The sequence below is a fragment of the Phalacrocorax aristotelis genome, chromosome 23 (genome assembly GCF_949628215.1).
Source record: "Phalacrocorax aristotelis chromosome 23, bGulAri2.1, whole genome shotgun sequence".
Lineage (NCBI taxonomy): Eukaryota > Metazoa > Chordata > Aves > Suliformes > Phalacrocoracidae > Phalacrocorax > Phalacrocorax aristotelis.
The window spans coordinates 1,036,316-1,059,325 of NC_134298.1; the positions used below are offsets into that span (position 1 = coordinate 1,036,316).

The following is a 23,010-nucleotide window of genomic DNA, read 5'->3' on the forward strand; positions in this document are numbered from 1 at the left end:
ACTCCCAATTTGTTTGTACCGAGTAAAACTAAGGATCCAACCTGGAGTGAAACCTTCCCTGCTGTGGTCTGAAATTGGCAGCAGCGGAGTCTGAGCTTTGGAGGGGCAGGAAAAGGAGGGCTCAGGGGACAGGAGCTGCATTTCCACGCCTCTTCCCTGCACAGATGTCTAGTAGTCTGGTGCCATCGCTGCTCAAGTACACTCAGTCTCCTTCTGACCCTGGGAAAATGCTGCTTTGTGGTGCTCATGGACAGAGCAGTGGAGAGTGTCCCTGCCATGATCAGCACATTTCCTCATGATGAGGGACACAGAAGGACACACACGCTTATACATATCACTGTGGAATTGCACACAGATCTCTTCTTCTGCGTGCATCCACACCAACCTGGCTGCACACAAGCGCACACAAGACAGGGGCACATGGAGGAACACAACCAGTCACGGGCCTTGCTTAGGACAGCTGGAGACAACCACAGGAGGACTAGAGCATTGTGGGGAAGGACAAGGCACCAGGCATGCCCATAGCATTGGTAGTGTGCTCACAGACTTCACAGAGACAGGACGAGTCAAAACACGCCAGACTTTTTTCCTGAGGGTGTTGCTATGCAGGATGGGGTCAAAACCTGCAGACAACCCCTGGATGTCCAGCTGAGGATCGCTGGAGCTTCTTCCTGAAAACAACACTTCAAACAGCCCCACCAGAGTGACCCAGGCTGATGCCAGTTCCCTGCTCTGGATCCATCCAGTAGTTGAGCTGAGTCGTCTGCCAGCACTACTGCATTCCTGCCCTAGAAATCCTGGGGCCTGTCATCCCAGTGCTCAGAAGAAACCGCCACTGGGGAATGGGCATGGCACAAATCTGGAAATGAAAGAGCGGTAGCACAGGAAATCACAGCACAGCACATATCATTAGCTGCGATAGTTTGCATTCAATATGAACTTGTCAGGAAATTGTTACCTCTGCAAAGGGCACCTGCGTTCCTGTGGCAATGAAAGGCAGGTATAAGGCGAGCCTGAGTCCCTGCTCTCTCATCCACTTCTCTTGCCTCTCCTTCTCCTTGGGAACAAGTGAGCCTTGAGCCCTTTCTCCTCCTTTTCCAAAGTGAGATCTCTCCTTGGTGGACATTTGAGCTGATGTTGTCTGGTCCTGTGCTGGGCCCTGGAGCTCCTTGTCATGGGAGAGGGAATGAGGAGGAATGTGTGCTAGAGAGAGGATGGGATGTGGCTGAGGGGGCTCTTGGTTAAAGAACTAGGAGAAAGCAACCAGGGCAACGCTGCTCTTTGTAGGAGAATGAAGACAGTGTGGCTCCTGGCACAGTTTTCAGCTGCCCGCTCGGTAGTCAACTTGGCTGCTCCTCACACAAGGCTGTGTTCTGCTTCCTCCCTACCCTCTATAGGAGGTGCATCTCTGGACCCAAGACATGTCCTGCTACAGCCAGCACCTGCAATGCTGGCCCTGCGGCCCGACCCCGCTGGCCAACAGCTGCAATGAGCCCTGTGTCAGGCAGTGCCAGAACTCCACTGTCGTCATTGAGCCCCCGGCTGTGGTGGTGACCCTGCCCGGCCCCATCCTCAGCTCCTTCCCACAGAGCACCGTGGTGGGCTCGTCCACCTCCGCTGCTGTTGGCAGCATCCTGAGCTGTGATGGAGTGCCCATCTCCTCCGGGGGCTTTGACCTCTCCTGCATTACCAGCCGCTACTGTGGCAGAAGGTGCCTCCCCTGCTAAAGCCACTGGTGACAGCCTGGGCAAGGATCCCCAGGAACCCAAAAGCTCATGCTGGACTGAGGACAGTGCTCCTGGCCATTGATTTCAGAGAGGTTGAGCATCTACTGCTGCCCTTCCAAAGGAGGCCTTCTGGGGCTCTCTGGAAACATTGACAAGGTCTGACTTCCCTACCTTACTCTCTCTTCCATCTCTTTCTTGTCTTATGTTCTTCTGGTCTGTAAGACCTGCAAAGACAACACGGGGCACCTGCTGGCCCCTATCCCTCCATATGGCAGGCCTGTGGGATCTCCAGTGTGCGTGATGGATGCAGGCTTTCAGCAGCCGCTGGTGCTCTCCCTGCACTGGCCACCTCCTCTAGAATTGACTCATTTCCCCCTTCAGAGTCATTAAAGTTTTCTGCATCCCAGCCTCTGCCTCCACATAATCCTTTTCTTGGTGGACATTGTCTCGTATTGCAAAGGATGAACGGCATTGTCTTCTGTGGCAGGCGGTAAGGCGGGGGCACAATCAGAAGAGGAAAGGGGATGGTGGGATTCAAGACAATGGGTCCCTTCCAGTCACTGCCTCTTGGAGCAGGAGAAGACATACTCAGCTCCTCCACAGCCAGTGGCAATCAGGCCCTGTATTCTGCAATCTCTGATCAGATACAGTCCCTTGGCCTCAGAGCATGTCCTACAGACAGGGAGGTTGACCACCGCTTTCCCTTAGAGTGGAGTCTGGTGATGCCAGAGAATCTGAGAGGCTCGGAGAGCTCACAAGCCTGTGAAGAAGGGAGTTGCTGCTGCTTCGGGTAGCCCTGTGCTGGGAAAAGAAACTCAGTCAGTAGATGGCCCCAAAGGATGCAGGAGTGGGAATGGTGTGAGGAAAAGCCTTCAAAAGAACCCCAGACCTTCTCCTCCTCATCCTGCCACCTGTCCCAAGAATGAGGGGGCATGGCCTGCACCCAAGGGCAAGGGTAGCAAGGGCACGTCACCTATAAACCCCCACCCTCTAAACAGTTCCCTGCACAGCCCAGCAGTTACACAGATGTGCAGGGCTAAGGTGACTCACAGGCTGGTGATGAAATCAGCCCGGCCAGGCCACACACCAGGGCCCTCATGCCCCTCACACACCCCCAGATCCCACCACACAGGGTACCCCAAGGGCAGCAGCCAGTGCCCAACCTCCCACTGCTGCTCTGTCATGCCTGGCCTTCCCCCAGCCACGAGGCAGCTTTCCCCAAGGCCAGCCCTTCTCCTGGCAGGGCCTGTTGCCCACCTCTGCCTGGTGGTCTGCTCCCCCACTGAGATCTTGGATCGAGCTGTACAGCCTGCTCCCACTGCAGAAGAAATGAGGCGGGGCTGGGGGAAGGCCGCGAGGTATGGCATGGGGAGGGTTCCAAGGGTGGGCAGAGTGCGCTGGGGACAGCAGGTCCTCCGGATCCCAGCACATGGCCACGCAGCAACTGGAGGGTCCACAGGGTAGTTCTGAGTCTTTTCCAAAATTGTTGTAATCATAGCTAATCCCAGGAAGGATGATTGCCGCATGGCACATAATTTATGTTTTCCATCTTTGAACTCTGACCTCTTGAGGGACACACCCTGGAGCAGGCATTCTAGGAGACAGGCCTGCAGGAAACCCTGAAGAAGCAGCGTGCAGCAGGAAAATGCAGAAAGCAAAGAGGAGCAGCAAGGAAGCACTGCACAAAGAGCCCCAATGTCCTTCATTGCGCATCACCTCGCCAGAGCCTTTGTGCAGAATGACCAGGTAACCCATGGTGGAGTCAAGGGAACCTGAGGCACTTTCACCACTTCCTCCATCCTCTCAGGCCACTGACAGGGGACCCTCCTGCAAGATCATGGCCTGCAGATCTCTGGCTGCACTGAGGAAATAGTGCTGAGGGTCCTTTCCCTTGAGTTCAGCCTTGCACAGACACACCCCCTCCCCTCCCTCCCCTGGCTTGTTGCACAGCCAAGGAAGCTCCCTGCACCACCGTGTCACGCACAGCACAGATGGACAAGGCACTGTCAGAGACCTCAACTTCCTCCAGCCACAGAAGGCTGTATTTCCCCGTGGTGTTCAGCGATGTGGTGAGACGGCCACTGTGCTTGGAGCCAGCTACTGCCTCATACGAGATATTCTGTGGGGCTTGGCCGTTCCTCTGCTGGTACAAGGGCAGAGCATCAAAACTGGAGACTTAGTAGGTGGGGATTGTTTGGAAGGTGTCTCTCTGCTTTACCATTCCTTAGGTGAAGGGTATAAAGGGGATAGGCCTGTGCCTGGTGACCAACCGCTCTGACACATCCTCCTGTGAAACATCTTGGGAGTCTCTCCTTCCCTGATGCCTGCGTCTTCTCTCTCTCCATCCTCAAGCCTTGGCTGGGGTGGCCTCTCCTGGCTCCTGCACGGTGTCTAGCCCCAAGCTCCTGTCAGCACACCCCAAGGCTGCAGCTCTCACAAACACAACGGTCAATGCACCCAAACCCTCCAGACACCAACTGCCCCACTCAGCACCCCCAGCACGGTGGCCTTTCTCCCTCTATCTCCAAAAGCTATCTCAGGAACCAACAAATTCAGTTTCTTGCCACACTGCCCATCCCATCTCATAAAATGGCTTTTGAAAAGCTTGTTGTGGGAAAGAAAACACACTCAAACCTGTCCTGGTTTATCTCCAGTCAGCAACTAAGCACCACACAGCCGCTCGATCACTCCCCCTGCCCCAGTGGGATGGCGGAGAGAACTGAAAGGGCCAAAGTAAAAAAACGTGTGGGTTGAGATAAGAACAGTTCAATAATTAAAATGAAACAGTAAAAGTAGTGGTAGTCATAGTAATAATAATAATATAATGAAAAGGAAAATAGCAAGAGAGAAAGCAAGAGGTGAAACCTCGGGAGGAGGGAAATAAACAACAAGTGATGCAACCTCTCACCAGCCCCTTTCTGTGTGTTGTCCTTCCCTCTGGGGACACTCTCCCAAGCGGTCACTGAGCAAGCTGTTGATCTAGGCTGACCAGAGTGGAGGCAAAAGAGGAGCCTTCACCTTTCCCAGAGGAAGGGGAGTGTGAGGCACCGTGCTGTGAGCCCGTTTAGGGCACTGTTCCTGGGTACTGTGTGTGGTGGTGCAGCCCCCCTTGGCCACTCTGAGATCCCAGGATGAGCCCTATTCTGTTGTTTTCTTAGTCATAATGCCTTGGGCCCCAGGCAGTCGCTGTCCACACCTTTACCCACAGAGGGGTTGGAGAGGATCTTCCCCCCGTGGAAGGGGACCTGTGGAACTGCTGCAGGAAGGTGATGGGCCCACGGAAACACCCCTGCCCAAGGCTGTGCTCAGGGATTGGTTTGGCGGCAGAGACATGACCCACTCTCTGACCCTGCACATCTTCAAACTCCTCACAAGCAAAGCCCAAGAGGGGAGGCAGGAAAAGCTACTGAGAGGGGAGGCAACTAGTTCAACGCAGACACGTGAACTGAAATGCTGGTATGCTGATACAAAGTCTCCTTTTCCTCTCAGCTGCTATTTAAGGGTGGTTTTTTATGGCTTTTAAGGAAAATGCATTTACCTGCAAATAAACTTGGGAGCAATTTCATTAATTCAAGCTCACCTCTGTGTGCAGACCTCAGCATTTGCAGCCTGCAGAAAGCAGGGGAATGAGGGCCTATGTGCTAGGAACTGCCTGGATCAAGCTTTGTTTTGTTTTACCATCAGTCGTGCAGACAGGAGAAGAAAAAGGTACAGCAGCTCCTTAAGTCAACTGCCATGGCTGACGTTCAAGGTGGAAAGACATAATGGAACCATTTTTAAGGTGTCTCTGTCTCGAGACAAAAGACACTCGGTTGCTTTTGGGGAGGATGGATGTGCCTGCGATTCTTAATAGTGAATGAACACATCACTAATATGTAAATGCAATGGCTCATGTCTGTGCAGCTTGTACTTTAGCAGACAGCAGAGCTTTCTATGCAATTTACATCTGCCCCTCAGGCACAGACTTGGCACTTGGACTGGCTGAACATCTGGAGGCATCCTGATGACTTGACTCAAATCTAGTTTAATTCTTTAGTCTAGGAGAGAGCAAAGAAGGCCACAACTCTCTGTCAAAATGCCTTCTGGGTGCCCCTGGGTGGGTCTGGCCAGTGATTGATATACCTACTTAGTCACGTGCTCACAGGAATTTACTCAACGCAGTGTCTAAGGGACTTTGTGTACTTGGACCAGCACGCCTCCAGCAGGTTGAGGGGCCCATAAGCTACAGTAAAAAGGTTCATCCTCCTTCCCCATCCCTCTTGTATCCCAGGGCTCCTAGCTCCCTGACTAAACTCGCAGCTGAGCTAAAGAGGGAGATCGGGCTGTGTTGCCAACCAGGAGGAAACTGCAGGCCACAGCAGGTCTGTGCCTGCCAGGTGACAGGCTTGAGGACCCTAACAATGTCAGTGGGATGAGAGCTTTAAAGTCCCTGCAGCAGCATTGACAGGATCTCCTAATTTGTGATGGAAAGGGAGAAATGTGGGACTGCAGAGGCATCTGAGACCTTCCACGGTGACAGCAGGTGGCTCAGAAGAGAGAGGCAGAGAGAAATGGCTCATAAGGGGAGAGAAGAGATGGAGGATGGGTCTGAGGTATCTCTCCTCTCTCCTTTCCAACAGTAAAAGCGTCGTGAGAGGACCAGTGCAAAACCACGCATGTGAGGTGACATTTCCCAGCATTTTCCTGTTACTGAAAAAGATTTTCCCATGTGGACCTGAAAAGGCTGGCAAGGATTTCCACAGAAGAAGAAGTATGCATTGACAAATAGCCAGGACTTACCCAGAAGATGCCCTGGGAAGGCCATGAGGATGAGATATCTGAGCTGCATGCTGAGACCAACCTGCGTGTTCGTTGAGTGACAGAGAGACAGAAAACCACCTCCCAGCCCCGAGATAACAGAGCTGCCGGAAATGACTCTGTTGGGGGAGGAAAGGAAGGAGCAGGGAAGAGAAATGGCCTGTTCTTCCTGTGCCTGAAATGCTTCTTCTGGCTTTCTCCCTCCTCCAGCAGCAACATCTGGGGCTCCCTCAGCCAATGGCATTCTGAACATTTCCACAGTGAGGGTGCCTGGGGGCTGTGGGGTGTGCAGTCATGGGAAGAGGCTGTTCCCAGTCAGCTGCCAGTGCAGCTCTCGCCTCCCAGCTAGAATCACCTGCTCTTCTGCACATTCACTGCTGGGCCATTTGGGAGGTCAGGGGTTCCTTCCCCACTGAGATATCACATCTTTCCCTGGGGTCCTCACCTCTCTGGGGACACTGCTATTTCCTCTAGGGAACAGAACTCTCTTCCATTCCTGTCACTTCTCCTCTGTCATTCTTCATCTGCCTGGGAACAATGCTGTCCCCCAAGTCCTCAGAAAGAGGGGATGAACCCTGCTGTGCAGCAGCCCAGGGGCTCTCGCTGTGTCTTATTCTGCTGGCCTAACCCACACTGTGAGAGAGGAGCCTGGCTCCAGTGGGGCTGCTGGATACCACCAACCCAGAGGTCACAAGGACAAAGTATTCCACAGGGGAAGGGGTGAGCTGAACAGTCCCAGCTCTCTCAGCCTTTCTCCAAATGAGACATGCTCCACTCCCTTCATTGTCTAAGTGGCCCTTTGTTTGACTGGGTAAGGTATGCCTGTGACAATGAGTTGCCAGTGAAAACACACACCCCTCACCCCCCGGAGTCATAAGCCCACTGCTTATCCTTCAGTCCCTCAAGCTGCTGGCACAAAAAGAGAAAGGCCCTGCGACCTGCAGCCCCTTCTCCGGTGGCTGGCACCCAAGCCTACGGACCCCATGGCCGTTGGGCGGCTGCCCTGTGGCTGGCACCCACATCTCTCTTTCACACCGCTCTCTCCAGTTACTGGCACTCAGACCTTGCAGCACTCCCACCTGGGAAAGGGAGTGAAGATGCACAGAAGGATGGCTAAGTAAGGATTTCATAAGAAGTCAGGGGGGACTGTGGTGATGAGGCGCAGGGCTCATGCCACCAAGTGCACTGACCAGCCCCTCCTTGTGTTGAGCTGGCTCCTGTTTCTTTCCTCCTCTTTATTTGCCTCTCCTTGCTCATCCCCAGTCCACTCTCTGCCCCCACCTTTGACCCTTCCCCTAAGCATTCCTTCAAAAGTGTTGTCTTGTCCCAGAGGACCCCCCTCAAACATCCATAGTCCTCATCTTCCTCTTGTCACCTCTTGTCCCTTACAAAGCTCAGCCTGACCCACTTCAAAGCCACACCTGCAGTTTCCTAATGTCCCATCAATTAGCGGCTGCAGAGCTCTGGTCTCCCTCCTTGTCTCCCTTATCACTTAGAGATTGGTGTGATTGTGTGCTTTGTTTCACTTTTCCTTCTATTTTTCATCCCTTTGAAAAGAAAAGAGACTTGATCTGACAGCCTTAGTGAACCAGCCGCGCTCACCTTCCACACGCCTTTACGGTGAGCTCTGCTGAACTTGCTCAGGTGCTCGAGTCTCTCAAGACACTGAAAGGCTCCTGTCCCCAGAGAATATTGGGTCTGTTGAGTCAAGGCTCATGGGAGAAGCCCCACGTTGAGCTCAGGCTCTGAAGTGTCTCCCTGCAACACCGGCAGCAATGCTGTCGTGGCGGTCACTTTTCAGGATGCCCGAGATGTTACAGACATGAAGAAAAAGGGAAAGATTGGCCAAATGAGCAATCCGTTTCAGACGTAGCGTGGGTAAAAACGCCCTCAGGTCATGGGAATTGTCATTCTGGAACGGGTTATTTTGTGCCCCCATAGTCCAACATATATATCTATTGTTTGCTCTTCGAGATGTCCTGCATTCCCTGCAAGACCCTGAATCCTCTCTGACAGGTCTTTGGGAACATCCCAGCGGGAGGACAGACCTGAATTCCACGTCCAGGTGGGATCCAAACCTTATCATTATTACCCATCCAGCCGGAAATGGGCTTCTCCCATACCTTCCAGTGTCTCACAGAGAAACTTTTCTCCATGTGCCTCACTCTCTGCCTCCTCTTTCCCTCTGCCCATTACTCCTTCGGGCCCTTTCACCACCCACTCTCTTCCACGAGGTACAAACTCTCTTTGTCACCTCAGAAGGCCTCACTGCGATCATCTGCTGTCATGGCCTAGTGAGGTGATGTCACTGCATTAATTAGACCATGTTGGCCTGCCACCATGGCTGCTTCTGCCAGCTTCCAGCGGAGCTTCCCCTCTCCAGGGCCAGCTCGTTGCTTTACAAAACAGATTCAATATACCAAGAGATGTGTGCACAAAGTAGATCCCAGAAATGCACATCCCAGGAATGCAGTGATAGAGTTAGAACTGTTATGAGTAAAACTTGTGCCTTTGGGGGAGTCAGAAAGGCTTCAAAACAAGAAGCGCCTAAACAAATTTACGATGACGACATTTGACCTTAGAAGAAGCAGATGTACAGAACCATAAAGATAAGGAACTGCAGAGCAAAACACTAAACGAGAACAGACCATCCCTCAAGGACAGGATATACGTGATCTCAGAACTGATTTTGCACGAAAGCAAAAGTTAACTAGCGGACACGGTGAGGAAGAGTATATCCTTCACCCAGAGACCCCTGACAGCCACCCAGAGACACCAACAGGCTTGCGCAAAGGACATTTGCATATGATATTGAGTTCTTGGAAAATAATGAATATTGATATCTCTTCCCGTGGGGGGGAAACTAATGAATATGTATGTAAAGCTTGTATAAATTATGCAACTAACCCTGTGCAGGCACGCATATTAGGAGGAGTGATCCCCTGTGCGTCCAGCATTGCAAAAAAGAATACCTGCTGAATAGTCATTCAGACTATTGAGTCCTGATTTTGGCTTTTCACGGCATCAGCAGACACCAGCCACTTTGTAATGCTAGCAGGACCTTTTTGAAAGGTGCGTGAAAGCCTGTAACTGAAGGGTTGTGTTTTAACTGCACACACGAGCTTTACAAAATGACAAAATGTGAAAGCCCTTCCTGGCTCTTCTCTGCTATGTCAACTCCTGCATTAGTAACCTAGCACCAGAGTGGAGCCCACAGTCTCTTCGCAGAGGCCTCCTTCCAGCCCCCACACACTTCAGAACTCCAGCCCCTTGGGGCAACTTAGCAAATCTGTTTCAGACTCACTCCACAAGTAGGAACCTGGCATCCCTTGAGGCTGCGGTCAGTGCGTCCAGTCCAAGCATTTACCCTGTCACCTGGACGTCAACTCCAAAGGTTCTGAATCCTGTCAAACAAGCTCACGGTCTCAAAGCCAAGCTGCTGTGGGGAGTGATTGAAGGTGCCTGTGACCTCGACATCCCCTTCTCCTGTCTGTGTGGAGCTTGAACTCTTGACTCTTTGAGATTACTTTCTATCACTAGCAGGAACATTCTGAAAGCTTTGTGAAAGCTTGTAGCTGGATGACTCAGCTTTAGTTGTATATGTGAGCTTTAACAAAGAGACAAAATGTGAAAGCCCTTCTGGCTGTTCCTTCCTGAACCAAGATGTACATTAGCAACTTGGAACCCGAGTCCCGGTGTTGACAGAGCAGAGGGAAGCACCTGCTCAGGGTTCCCTTGGCTGTCCCAGCAGGGAAAGTCAGAAGCCCGAGAAGAGGCCCCGTATGTTCCATGGCAGCAGCAGCCGGTCCCAGCGGCAGGAGCGAGGGCTGCCCGGCTGCCCGCGGGCAGGAGGGTCTCTGCTGCCCGCCTGCCGGTGCCGAGCAGCAAGGCGCTGCTCCTCGCCGGGAGCCGGCGGGGCCGGCGGCTGCAATCGCTCCTTCCCGGGCACGGCCGGACACCGCCACCGCTCCGCTCGCGCTCCCTGCCCCGCTGCCGCTGGCGCCGCCGCTGTCGCGGGGGATTCCTGTCTGCGTCGCGGTGGGAGGGCGGGGGCCGGTGCCGCTACCGGGGCCGGTCGCTCGGTGGAAGCGCCCCGGGGCCGGGCGGGGCCGGGCGGGGCCGGGCGGGGCCGGGCGGGCGGAGCGGCAGCGCCCCCTGGCGGGCCCGCCCGGGGCCGTCCCCCCGCCCCCGCCCCACACGCCCGGCCCCGCCCGCGCCGGTTCGTGCCCGGCCGCAGCCCCGGCTCCTCTCCCCGTGTCTCCCACGGCGCAGTAATACACCGCCGCGTCCCCGCGCCGGGGCCGGGCGAGCCGCAGGACGCTGGACCGGCGGTCTGGGGCCACCCACAGCCGCCCCGCGGGGTCCCGCAGCTCTTTGGCCTCTTTAAAAGTGAGCCCGGTGAATGCGGGGGCTCGGCCCGGGAGCTGACGGTACCAGGAGATAGCGTCGTTGGTCTGTATGTTGGGGTGTGAGCAAGTGATGTTGATGCCGGTGTCCTCGGTGGTCTCTGCCGACGGCTCCTGCTGCACCTGGGCTCTGCCAGCAGCCACTGCCAAGAAAAGAGAAGGAAAGGACAAGGGTTGTCAAAGATCGCCCAGCTCCGATGGCTCTTTTAGGAGAGAAGCATCAGGAAGAATGGCAGCGAGACAGGACAGGAACAGATCGGGACATGCACCTATGAGCAGAGATGGAGAGCGATCCTGGCGTGGGTGTGTGGTGCGGCAGGAGAAGGCTGGGAGGGAATTTGAAATTCATGCATGCAGATATTAGATAAACGTCAGGGGCATGGATAGATGGATGGAGAGAGGAAGAGCAGGGAGAGTGGGTGTGAGAGTGAAGGACAGAGGGCTACCCTCAGGGCAACGGTAGCTGCTGAATGTGCAGGGAAATGCAGGCGTACGTGCAGGCAGCCGTTACTGACAGAAATGAAGAAGAAATCAGGAGAATAAAAAGAACAGGGAAGAGGAACGCCGGATGGCAGAGAGGCAGGGATGGGGAAAGACACGCTCAAGGAGGAGAAGGAATAGTTGGCGCTGGGCGCCCTGGGGAAGAGCCCGGGCACCGCCCCGGCCCCCACCCACCGCCGCCAGCCCCGCGCACCCAGGAGCACGGCGGCCAGCCCCGCCAGCCCTGCGCCCCGGCACCGCCGCATCCCGCCGCTCCGCCGCCCGCGCCTCGCTGCGCCCCGCCAGCCCCGGCTCTCTGCTCCGGCCGCGCCGCCTCCTCTCCCCCTCCTCTTCTCTCCTCGTCCCCTCCGCCGCCGCCAGCTCCGCCCCGGGGCTGCGCCCTGCGCCGGCGCCGCTCGGGGTCTCGCCCGGCCCCGCAGCGCTCAGTGGCTCTGCACGGGCAGAGGTTTCTCTCCTGGCAAATGGACTCTCCCCGTCCTCCTGGTGAGCAAGGACTCCCCCGCAACAATAACCCCGCACAGCGCCAGGCACGGCCTGGGGGAGCTGCAGGGCCCTGAGCCAGGAGATGGACCAGCTTCCCAGAGCTGCCTCCGAGCTCAGGGGCTGGAAACACCAGCCACTGATTTCCTGCGCATGGCAGTGAGGAGGCTGAGAGCCTGCCTCGGCTGCCTCTCTGCAGTCCCAGCACACTGCCTAGAAGTTGTGTCTAGGCAAAGCGGCTGTGACTTGACTTCTACCAGCACTGCTGCATTCCTGCCCTAGAAATTCTGGGGCCTTTCATCCCAGCACTCACAAGAAGCCTTCAATGGGGAATGGGCATGCTCTATACCTGGCAATGAAAAGGCAGCAGTGCTGGAAATCACAGCACAGCCCATATCATTAGCTGTGACAGTCTGCATTGAAGATGAGCTTGTCAGGAAATTGTTACCTCTGCAAAGGGTGCCTGTGTTCCTGCGGCAATGAAGGGCAGGTATAAAAGCCAGCGCAAGTCCCCGCTCTCTCATCCACTTCTCTTGCCTCCTTCTCCTTGGGAACAGGTGAGTCCTGAGCCCCTTCTTCTCCTCTTCCAAAGTGAAATCTCTCCTTGATGGACACTTGAGCTGCTACTGGCTCTGGCCTGTGCTCAGGCTTTGGAGCATCATGCCACGGGAGAGAGAAGTGGGGAGGAAGCCTGCTAGAGAGAGGCTGGGACATGTCAGAGGGGGCATTGGTTTACAAGTTAGGAGAGGGCGTCCGTGGGCAAGGCTGTCATTTGTAGGGGAAGGAATACTGTGTGGTTTCTGGCACCGCTTTCAGGTCCTCGCACAGTAGTACCTTGCCTCTTTTGTGACAGGGAAATAAGCTGCACCTCACCCATCCTTGTGCTCTGCTTCCTCCCTGCCTTGTCTGCCAGGTGCACCTCCAGCCCAGAGACATGTCCTGCTACAGCCAGTGCCTGCCATGCCGGCCCTGCGGCCCGACCCCGCTGGCCAACAGCTGCAATGAGCCCTGTGTCAGGCAGTGCCAGAACTCCACTGTCGTCATCGAGCCCCCGGCTGTGGTGGTGACCCTGCCCGGCCCCATCCTCAGCTCCTTCCCACAGAGCACCGTGGTGGGCTCGTCCACCTCCGCTGCTGTTGGCAGCATCCTGAGCTGTGATGGAGTGCCCATCTCCTCCGGGGGCTTTGACCTCTCCTGCATTACCAGCCGCTACTGTGGCAGAAGGTGCCCTCCCTGCTAAAGATGCTGGGAAAGCCCCAGGGAGACAGCCTGAGGGACTCAGAATATGGTGCTGGGCAGAGAATTGCTCTCCTGGATTGTGTTTTCAGCACATCTCAGCGACCTTGCCTTTGCCTCCCTTTACTTTGTTGGCTTTGGTTCCCCTTGGCAGCAAGGCCCCACAAAGGCCAGCCTGGTGGGGACCATCTGTCTCCTCTCCGTCTATGGGGCAGGCAGAAAGACTTTGTGAAGGGACTTCTCCATGGCCAACGACCGCACACTCTCAGCTGCCTCTGGGGCTCCCTGCATCGCTGTCCTCCACTCAGAGTGACTTTGTTTCCCCCTCTGGACTCATTAAAGTTGTGCCGCATTCAAGCCTTGCCTCCATGTGGTCCTTCCCTCTGTGGACACTCTCCAAGCTGCCAAAGCAGAGGGGTGTTGTTCTGTGGTGGAAAGGGGTGAGGGCACAAGGACACCCTTGTTCCTTCAGAGAGGATTGGGAGGTTGGGACATGCCGCAGTGGCTCCACTTTTGGGCACCATCCCTTGGTCCTGAGGAAGACATTTCTGGCTGCTTTGCTGCCGGTGACCATCAGGCCTTGCCCTGCTGTGTCTCTGCCCACAAATGCCCAGCAAGGCAGGAGGCCCTGAGGGCTCAGAAGCCCCATGAGCCCCCTGAGGAAGGGCATTTGTCTTGCTATGGCCAGAGCTGTGCTGGGTTGGCAGGAGGTGGGTGTGGGGCTCCCGAAGATGATTGGCTTTGCAGAATGAGAGGAGTGGTAAAGCAGGGAACAGCCTTTAGGATGGCCCACAGCTGCTACTCCACCTTCCTCTCCTCTCCCCCACCGATCATGGGGCCATGCCTGGCAGGCATGAGCATCAGCAGAGGGGGAATTCGCCTATTCCACTGAGTATGTTGAGGCTGGAGAATGGAGGTAAGCCTGTGGGAGCTGAGGGTAGTCAGCACAGAAATGGGGATGGTGAAATGATGTATTTCTGAGGGAGATCAAATTGCTCTGATACGCAGCAGGCAGGAGAATGTGAAGATCAGCAAGGATGAGGGTACCGGGTGCACTTCCCATGAAAGCTGCATGTGAGCCTCAAAGCTCTTGACTGCTTCATTGGTCCCCCCAGAGAGTTTGTTCTGAGGAATTGGCTGCCATTCTGGGGGTAGAGGATATTTTTCCATGTAAATTTCATGCCTTGTGATCAGTGGAAATGTCACCTGGCAGCCACTGAAATCTCATATTGTAATTCCTTCATGTAAAATCAGATGTTGTGACAAAAGCATACGAGCGGAAGAACAGAAATCCCCATGTCAATATCGTCCATCAGGAGGGAATTATGGTCATTGTCATGTTTTTATGTGGGACAGAGTTAATTTTCTTCACTGTAGCTGGTACAGTGCTGTGCTTGGGACTTAGTGTGAAAATAATGTTGATAACACACTGATGTTTTGGTTGTTGCTGGGTAGTGCTTGTACTAGTCAAGGACTTTTCCAGCTTCCCCTGCTCTGCCGGGTGCACAAGAAGCTGTGAGGGGAGGGGGCACAGCTGAGAGAGCAGATTCAAACTGGCCAAAGGGCTATTCCATATCACGTAACATCATGGCCAGTATGTTATCTGGGAGGGGCTGGCCGTGGGAGGGAGGCAGCCGTTGCGGCTCAGGGACGGGCAGCATCGGTTGGCAGGTGGTGAGTGATTATATTGTTTGTGGTTTTGATTTTTTCCCTTTTTTCCCTTTTCCTTTTTATTATATTATCATTACTGTTGTTATCATAATCATTATTATTATCATTATTGTTTTATTTTAATTATTAAACTGTTCTTACCTCAAACCACAACTTGATTTTTTTTTTTTTGCTTTTCCTCTTCTGATTCTCTTCCACGTCCCACAAGGGTGCGGGGGACTGAGCGAGCAGCTGCGTGGTGGTTAGTTGCCGGCTGGGGCTGAACCGTGACAGATGTACGAGCAGATAATGCCTTCTGATGGCTGAAAGACAAGGGAATATATGGAGAATTGCAAGGATGATACAGATGAAGAAAACCAACTTGAAAATCAGAGTGCTGCTTTGAATGTTGGGGATGGGCACCAGAAAGCCAAGGGTCTCAATGAGCATTGTGTCACCTCAGGCCAGGCTCAGCAGAGCCCAGCATCACAGTAGAAATGGTCAGTGTTGTTCCTGGAGCAGAGAAGACACTGCAGCAGCAGCAGAGACACCTGGGAGATGATGACCACAAAACTCGGTAGCCATGATCACAAGCATAGAAAGAAGCAGAGGATCTTTGTCGTGTAATACAGCTGTTTGGGGATGGCAATGTAGTAGTCGAAGGACATCACTGAGAAGGTCAGAAACTCAGTGGTACCCAGGAATAACCGGGGAAATAACTGTGCCAGGCAGCAGGAAACACAGATGGTTGTCCTACTGACAAGGAGAATCTCCAGTGTTTTGGGGACAATGGTGAGGGTGTTGTGGATCTCCAAGAAGGAGACCTTGCCGAGGAAGAAATACGTCAGGATCCTCAGGGACTGATCACTCCCTGCAGTGAAAAAGATGAGGCCATTCCCATCCGAGTGACGAGATACATGGAAAAGGTAAGGACAAACAGGACCATGTGCCACCTGGGATGAGCTACCAAGTTGATCAGGGGAGTGGAGGATCACCCTTATGAGGAAAGGCTGAGAGGCTTGTGTTTGTTCAGCCTGGAGAAGAGAAGACTGAGGGGGGGGAATCTCATCAATACTTATAAATATCGAAAGGGTGGGTGTCGGAACGATGGGACTGGACTCTTTTCAGTAGTGCCCAATGACAGGACAAGGGGCAATGGGCACAAGCTGGAACATGGGAAGTTCCACTTAAATATGAGAAAAAAACCTCCTTTCCTGTGAGGGTGATGAGCAGTAGAACAGGCTGCCCAGAGACATGGTGGATCCTCCTTCTCTGGAGACATTCGATACCCCTGCCTGGATGTGCTCCTGTGCCCCCTGCTCTGGGTGTGCTTGCTCAAGAAGGGGGGTTGGACAAGATGATCTCCAGAGGTCCCTGCCAACCCCTAACATTCTGTGATTCTGTGTTCCTGTGATTCTGCATACCCCACTCCCAAAGGCTTTCACAATCACAACAGCCAGGTGGAAAGTCTGATCAAAACACAGCTCTCTCTTACTTTGTTGGAGAGTTCTGACCCAGTGCTGACCACAGGTGATCATCAGAGCAAGTTGGGAGAGGCGGGGGAGGGAGGGAGGGAAAAAGAAAGACATGGCATATCCTCACACCGAAAAGCCCTGGGGTGACCAGCCAAAGATTGCAGGGCTGGGAGCAGCTGGGCCCCTTCTAGTCAATACAGCCACAGGCAACCCCACTAGTGCACCCCAGGCCAGCAGCATTTGCCCGCGCTGCACCCATCCGGCACTTGAGCTGGTTCTTCCACCAGCACTGTGGCATTCCTGCCCCGGAAATCCTGGGGCCTCTCGATCCCAGCACTCAGAAGAAGCCTCCGTGAGGGAAGGGGCATGGCATAAGCCGGGAAATGAAAAGGCAGCTTTGGGAAAACAACCACCCAGACCATGTCATTACCTGGGAGGTTTTCCGTCCATCATGAACACCTTAGAAAATTGGCACTTCCGTAGAAGCTACGTCTGGGCCTGGAGCAGGTCAGGGCCACCATAAAAGGCAGCCCAACTCCTCGCTCTCTCATCCACTTCTCTTGCCTCCTTCTCCTTGGAAAGCAGGTGAGTCTGAAGCCCTTTCCTCAGGTGCTTTTTCTGTGTATGCAGATGTGTGCTCCTCCATCCTATGCTGGGTCGCGGTGCTGCTTGAGATGGGGAAGAACGGTGGTGGTCTGACTCAGAGAGTGTCTGGAACTTGGTAGAGGGGGCTTTTCTTTTAAGAGGCAGGCAGCAGCCTCGTTGGCCCTGGCAACACTTTGCAGTACCACGTCTGCATAAGGCCAAGAAACCCTTTTGCCTCACTGCCCAGTTCCTACCTCCTGGCTCAGCAGGTGCCTTTCACTTTGGTGATGGACTCATGCCAGACTGCTCCTCACATGTACCTGTGCTTTGATTCTTCTCTGGTCTATCTCTCAGGTGCATCTCTGGACCCAAGACATGTCCTGCTATAGCCAGTGCCTGCCATGCCGGCCCTGCGGCCCGACCCCGCTGGCCAACAGCTGCAATGAGCCCTGTGTCAGGCAGTGCCAGAACTCCACTGTCGTCATCGAGCCCTCTCCCGTGGTGGTGACCCTGCCCGGCCCCATCCTCAGCTCCTTCCCACAGAGCACCGTGGTGGGCTCGTCCACCTCCGCTGCTGTTGGCAGCATCCTGAGCTGTGATGGAGTGCCCATCTCCTCCGGGGGCTTTGACCTCTCCTGCATTACCAGCCGCTACTGTGGCAGAAGGTGCCCCCCCTGCTAAAGCCACTGGTGACAGCCTGGACAAGGATTGCCCAGAATCCAAAAGCTCTTGCTAAACTGAGGACAGAGCTCCTGGCCATTGATTTCAGAGAGGCTGAACATCCAGTGCTCCCACCCAAAAGGAGGGCAGCTGGAGCCCTCTCAAACATGGCCAGATTCTAAATCTCCTGCCTTCCACTCCCTCCCATCTTTTTCTTGTCTTCTGAGCTAAAACTCCCAGAGCCCACCTGGGGCATCTGCTGACCCCTCTCCCTCTGTGGGACAGGCAGATGGATGCCCTGCGGAATCTTCACCATGGGCAATGGGAACAGACTTTCAGCAGCCGCTGGTGCTCTCCCTGCACTGGCAGCATCCTCTAGAATTGAACCCGTTTCCCCTTCAGGGTCATTAAAGTTTTCTGCATCCCAGCCTCTGCCTCCACATAATCCTTTCCTTGGTGGATGTTGTCTCGTGTTGCCAAGGATGGAAGGCATTGCCTTTGTTGGCAGGGGGAGAAGGTGAGGGCACAAGTGGACCCTTCATCCTTCCCAGCAGAATGGGAGGGTGGGACAGATGGCAGTGGGGTCCTTCCAGTCACTGTCTCTTGGAGCTGAGGATGACATACTCAGATCCTCCACGGCCAGTGGAGATCAAGCCTTGCATTCTGGCATCTCTGCTCAGATATGGCCCCTTGGCCTCAGATCATGTCCTGCAGGAGGGGAACTGACCACTGCTATCCCCCAGTGAGGAGCCCAGTGCTGCTGGAGGCTCTGAGAGGTCAGCAGATGACAAGCCTGTAAAGAGGGGAATTCTACCTATACATCCTATACATCCTATACAACCTCCACCTCCCAGACAGTTGCCTTCACAGGGCTGAGGTGACTCCCAGGCTGATGATGAATTCAGCCTGGCCAGGCCACACACCAGGGCCCTCATGCCCCTCACACACCCCCAGATCCCACCACACAGGGTACCCCAAGGGCAGCAGCCAGTGCCCAACCTCCCACTGCTGCTCTGTCATGCCTGGCCTTCCCCCAGTCACGAGGCAGCTTTCCCCAAGGCCAGCCCTTCTCCTGGCAGGGCCTGTTGCCCACCTCTGCCTGGTGGTCTGCTCCCCCACTGAGATCTTGGATCGAGCTGTACAGCCTGCTCCCACTGCAGAAGAAATGAGGCGGGGCTGGGGGAAGGCCGCGAGGTATGGCATGGGGAGGGTTCCAAGGGTGGGCAGAGTGCGCTGGGGACAGCAGGTCCTCCGGATCCCAGCACATGGCCACGCAGCAACTGGAGGGTCCACAGGGTAGTTCTGAGTCTTTTCCAAAATTGTTGTAATCATAGCTAATCCCAGGAAGGATGATTGCCGCATGGCACATAATTTATGTTTTCCATCTTTGAACTCTGACCTCTTGAGGGACACACCCTGGAGCAGGCATTCTAGGAGACAGGCCTGCAGGAAACCCTGAAGAAGCAGCGTGCAGCAGGAAAATGCAGAAAGCAAAGAGGAGCAGCAAGGAAGCACTGCACAAAGAGCCCCAACGTCCTTCATTGCGCATCACCTCGCCAGAGCCTTTGTGCAGAATGACCAGGTAACCCATGGTGGAGTCAAGGGAACCTGAGGCACTTTCACCACTTCCTCCATCCTCTCAGGCCACTGACAGGGGACCCTCCTGCAAGATCATGGCCTGCAGATCTCTGGCTGCACTGAGGAAATAGTGCTGAGGGTCCTTTCCCTTGAGTTCAGCCTTGCACAGACACACCCCCTCCCCTCCCTCCCCTGGCTTGTTGCACAGCCAAGGAAGCTCCCTGCACCACCGTGTCACGCACAGCACAGATGGACAAGGCACTGTCAGAGACCTCAACTTCCTCCAGCCACAGAAGGCTGTATTTCCCCGTGGTGTTCAGCGATGTGGTGAGACGGCCACTGTGCTTGGAGCCAGCTACTGCCTCATACGAGATATTCTGTGGGGCTTGGCCGTTCCTCTGCTGGTACAAGGGCAGAGCATCAAAACTGGAGACTTAGTAGGTGGGGATTGTTTGGAAGGTGTCTCTCTGCTTTACCATTCCTTAGGTGAAGGGTATAAAGGGGATAGGCCTGTGCCTGGTGACCAACCGCTCTGACACATCCTCCTGTGAAACATCTTGGGAGTCTCTCCTTCCCTGATGCCTGCGTCTTCTCTCTCTCCATCCTCAAGCCTTGGCTGGGGTGGCCTCTCCTGGCTCCTGCACGGTGTCTAGCCCCAAGCTCCTGTCAGCACACCCCAAGGCTGCAGCTCTCACAAACACAATGGTCAATGCACCCAAACCCTCCAGACACCAACTGCCCCACTCAGCACCCCCAGCACAATGGCCTTTCTCCCTCTATCTCCAAAAGCTATCTCAGGAACCAACAAAGGAAGTTTCCTGCCACACTGCCCATCCCATCTCATAAAACAGCTTCTGAAACGCTTGTTGTGGGGAAAAACCCACACTCAAACCCAAGCAAGCCGTCCTTCCACTTGGCCATAACCCTTCCACTCTCAGTTTCCTCAGAACCAGTGGAATCTGCATTTGTCCTCTCCTTACTCCTAGCCTTTAAGAAACAAACCTGCCACACTACTTTTACTCTTTGCATAGCATAGTGTAGGTTGGACAAGACCTCTGCAAATCACCCATTCCAAGTCCTGCCTCAGAGCTGGTCTCATTGGATGAGGCTGGTCAGGGCTGTCTCTGTCAAGTCTTGAAATTTTCCAAGGCCGGAGCCTGCACAACATCTGTGGACAGTGCATTGCAGTACTTGACAATTTTCAGGGTCAAAAAAATATTTAAAATAAAGGGAGCTTCTAATATCTAAATGGTATTTCCCAGGTTCCAAATTGTGCCTGTTGCCTCTCGTCCTACCACTGTGCACCTTTGGGAAGAGCCTGGCTCCATCTTTTCCTCACCCTCACAGCACATAACTGTAGACACCCATAAGGTCTGCCTTGAGCCTTGTTCTCCTGTCTCAGTGTGTCATGTCCTCAAGCTCCCCTGACTGCCCTGGGGGCTTCTGCTGGAATCTCTCCCACAAGCCCCACTTCCTATAAGCTACCAAAGTCTGATCCACGCACCTGAACAGTCTGATATTGCAGGCTCCAGGTTCAGGCAGTTCCTAGATGCAATGCAAGAAAGGGTTTTTTTCCTTCCTTGTGCTAATTTCACCAGGGAATCAATCACAGGAGCTCTCACGTCTCCTGCCAAGAGCCTTTCCCTCCAGCGACTACCATCCGTGGATACTGAGGGAAGCAGAGGAGCAATTCAGGCAGGTAGGCTACTTCTGCTGAGTATCCACTCCTGTGTCCCAAGTGCCTGGGCTTGGACTTGGCTGAAAATGTCACACCCATATATGTCCCAAGAGCTTTCCTCACTGGCAGAGAGGCTGGGGAGGCACAGACACAGCCTAACCACAACACACCGCATGTTGTTGCCCTCTGCTTTGCAGACAGGCTCCATCCAACCCTTCAAGTACCCAAATGGACAACCCCTAGCTGCTAGTGCTGCCCTGGGCTTCAGGACACCACCACTGAGGTGCTGTCTGGAAACCCCTCCAAGGAAAGCCTGGAGAAGGGATCCATTGCCAGTTCAAGACAGGGACCTCTGCCATTGCAGACACCAGGTTTCCCTCTCTGCTTCTGAAGCCCAAGAACATGGACTTTGAACAGCTGAGTGAGCTGCTCGAGCCATGCAGGCTTCCTGGGAACCAGCTGGACAAAGAACTGTCCAGTCAGGGGATGGCTCTCGTCTTCAGCAGACCTCAGCCCTTCAAGCCCTTGGGCAGCCCTGCACTTCTCCTTCTGACTACCTCTGAGACATGGTCTTGGCAAACATGTCTCTACAAGGCGTACCCAAGCTTTCACCCTGTCTCTGGGACAAAATAAGTAATACACAACGCATCACCAGGGATGGGCTGGAGCTTGCAAGGCTTGCAAAGTGGAGAACGCCCGGAGCTGCAGCAATGGGGATGGTCTCTAGCTTTGATTTTTGTCTCTCATACATGGACTTTGGAGGTGAACGGGCTGAATTTCAAAAAAGGCCCTGCAGCTTGGACCCCAATGCACCTTCTCTCCTCCTGTAGTGAAATCAAAATCAATTGAACAACCTTTGTCGAACCCACAAAGGCCCCAAAGCCCTCTGCTGTCCTTAAATCCACCAGGGATGGCTGGTGCCTATTTACCTTCATAGCACTGAGCTTTCAAGGACTTGCTTAAAGTTGTCAGGGGCACAGAGGCAGAGAGCTGGCCAGCGGAGCCCTGGTTCTGAGAGTGTGTGCGGAGGCTTGGCTTGCTCGTGTGCCTGGGCATCCGTCTGTGCCTGTGGGTGCATTTGTGCCTGTGTGCTCGCATTGGTACGTTCATTTGCAAATGCACCCGTGAGGGTGAGTGTCTGCCAGTGCGTGTGTGTGTGACCAAGTGCACTTCAGTGTGTGCATGTGCATATGTTTGTACACATGCACATTTTTGCAGGTGAGCAAGTAAGTGTGTGTGTGTTGTCAGTGTGCCTGTGCGTGTCGGTGTACGGGCATCTGTGTCTGCAGACGAGCACATATATATCTGTGTTTGTACACGAGCTTGCATATATATCTGCCTGCAAGTATGAGTGTGCAAGTGCATATAAGCATGTGTGAACTCTCACGTGATGGCAAGTATTGGGGTGAATGTGTGTGTAGGCGCAGGGGTTCCTGTGTAACTGGGGGTTCATTCACGTGTGTTTTCTGCCCTTGAGAGTGTCAACAGCTCCTCCCATTTTTGAGTCATCAGCAAACTTAATTGGTATTCCTTCCAGTCCTGCATCCAAGTCATTAATGAAGAGACTAAAGAGTACCGGCCACAAGATGGATCCCTGCAGAACCCCGCTAGTGACTGGCCACCAGCCCGATGTAACCCCATTTACTATGACCCTGTGAGCCCAACCTGTCAGCCAGTTGCTCACCCACTGCATTACGTGTTTATCCAGCTCTATGCTGGACAGTTTGTCCAGGAGGAGACTGTGAGAGACAGTATCAAAAGCTTTACTGAAATCCAAAAAGCTTACATCTTTCTTACATCTTACTTTCCCCTCGTGAACCCATGCTGGCTGGGACCAATGACTGCGTTGTCTTTGCAGTGTTTTTCAGTAATTCCCAGAATAACCTTCTCCATAAATTTGCCAGGCAGAGAAGTGAGACTGATGGGCCTTATTGTTGCCGGGGTCTTCCCTGTTGCCTTTCTTGAAGACTGGGACAACACTTGCCAGCTTCCAGTCAGCTGGGACCTCCCCAGGTTTCCAAGAGCAAAAATCAGTGAGAGAGTTCTTGCTATGACATCAGCCAGCTTTTTAAATACCCTCGGACGAAGCCCATCAGGCCCTGTCAAGTCATAGGGATCTAGCTGGAGCAGCAAGTCCTGCGCAAGTTCAGGGTTGATTGGGAGATTATCACTCCCACAGTCATGGTTCTCAGTGCAGGTGTTTGTGTTTGTGCAGGTACACAGGTGTGCTTCCACTC

General features: G+C 54.1%; 2 protein-coding genes and 1 pseudogene across 2 annotated transcripts in view; 2 read left to right on the forward strand and 1 right to left on the reverse strand.

The window, feature by feature from the left end:
* The window catches only part of LOC142068101 (T cell receptor alpha chain MC.7.G5-like), a 532,408-nt gene that overhangs the window by 487,584 nt on the left and 21,814 nt on the right, over positions 1-23,010 (reverse strand). The gene's annotated exons all lie outside the window — the stretch shown is intronic.
* On the forward strand, positions 12,331-13,151 carry LOC142067948 (feather keratin Cos1-1/Cos1-3/Cos2-1-like). The gene is made up of 2 exons (XM_075116989.1): positions 12,331-12,468; positions 12,837-13,151. The coding sequence occupies exons 1-2, from the start codon at positions 12,391-12,393 to the stop codon at positions 13,149-13,151; spliced, it is 393 nt and encodes a 130-aa protein (XP_074973090.1). The 5' UTR covers positions 12,331-12,390.
* Positions 16,724-17,538, forward strand: LOC142067897 (feather keratin Cos1-1/Cos1-3/Cos2-1-like; annotated as a pseudogene).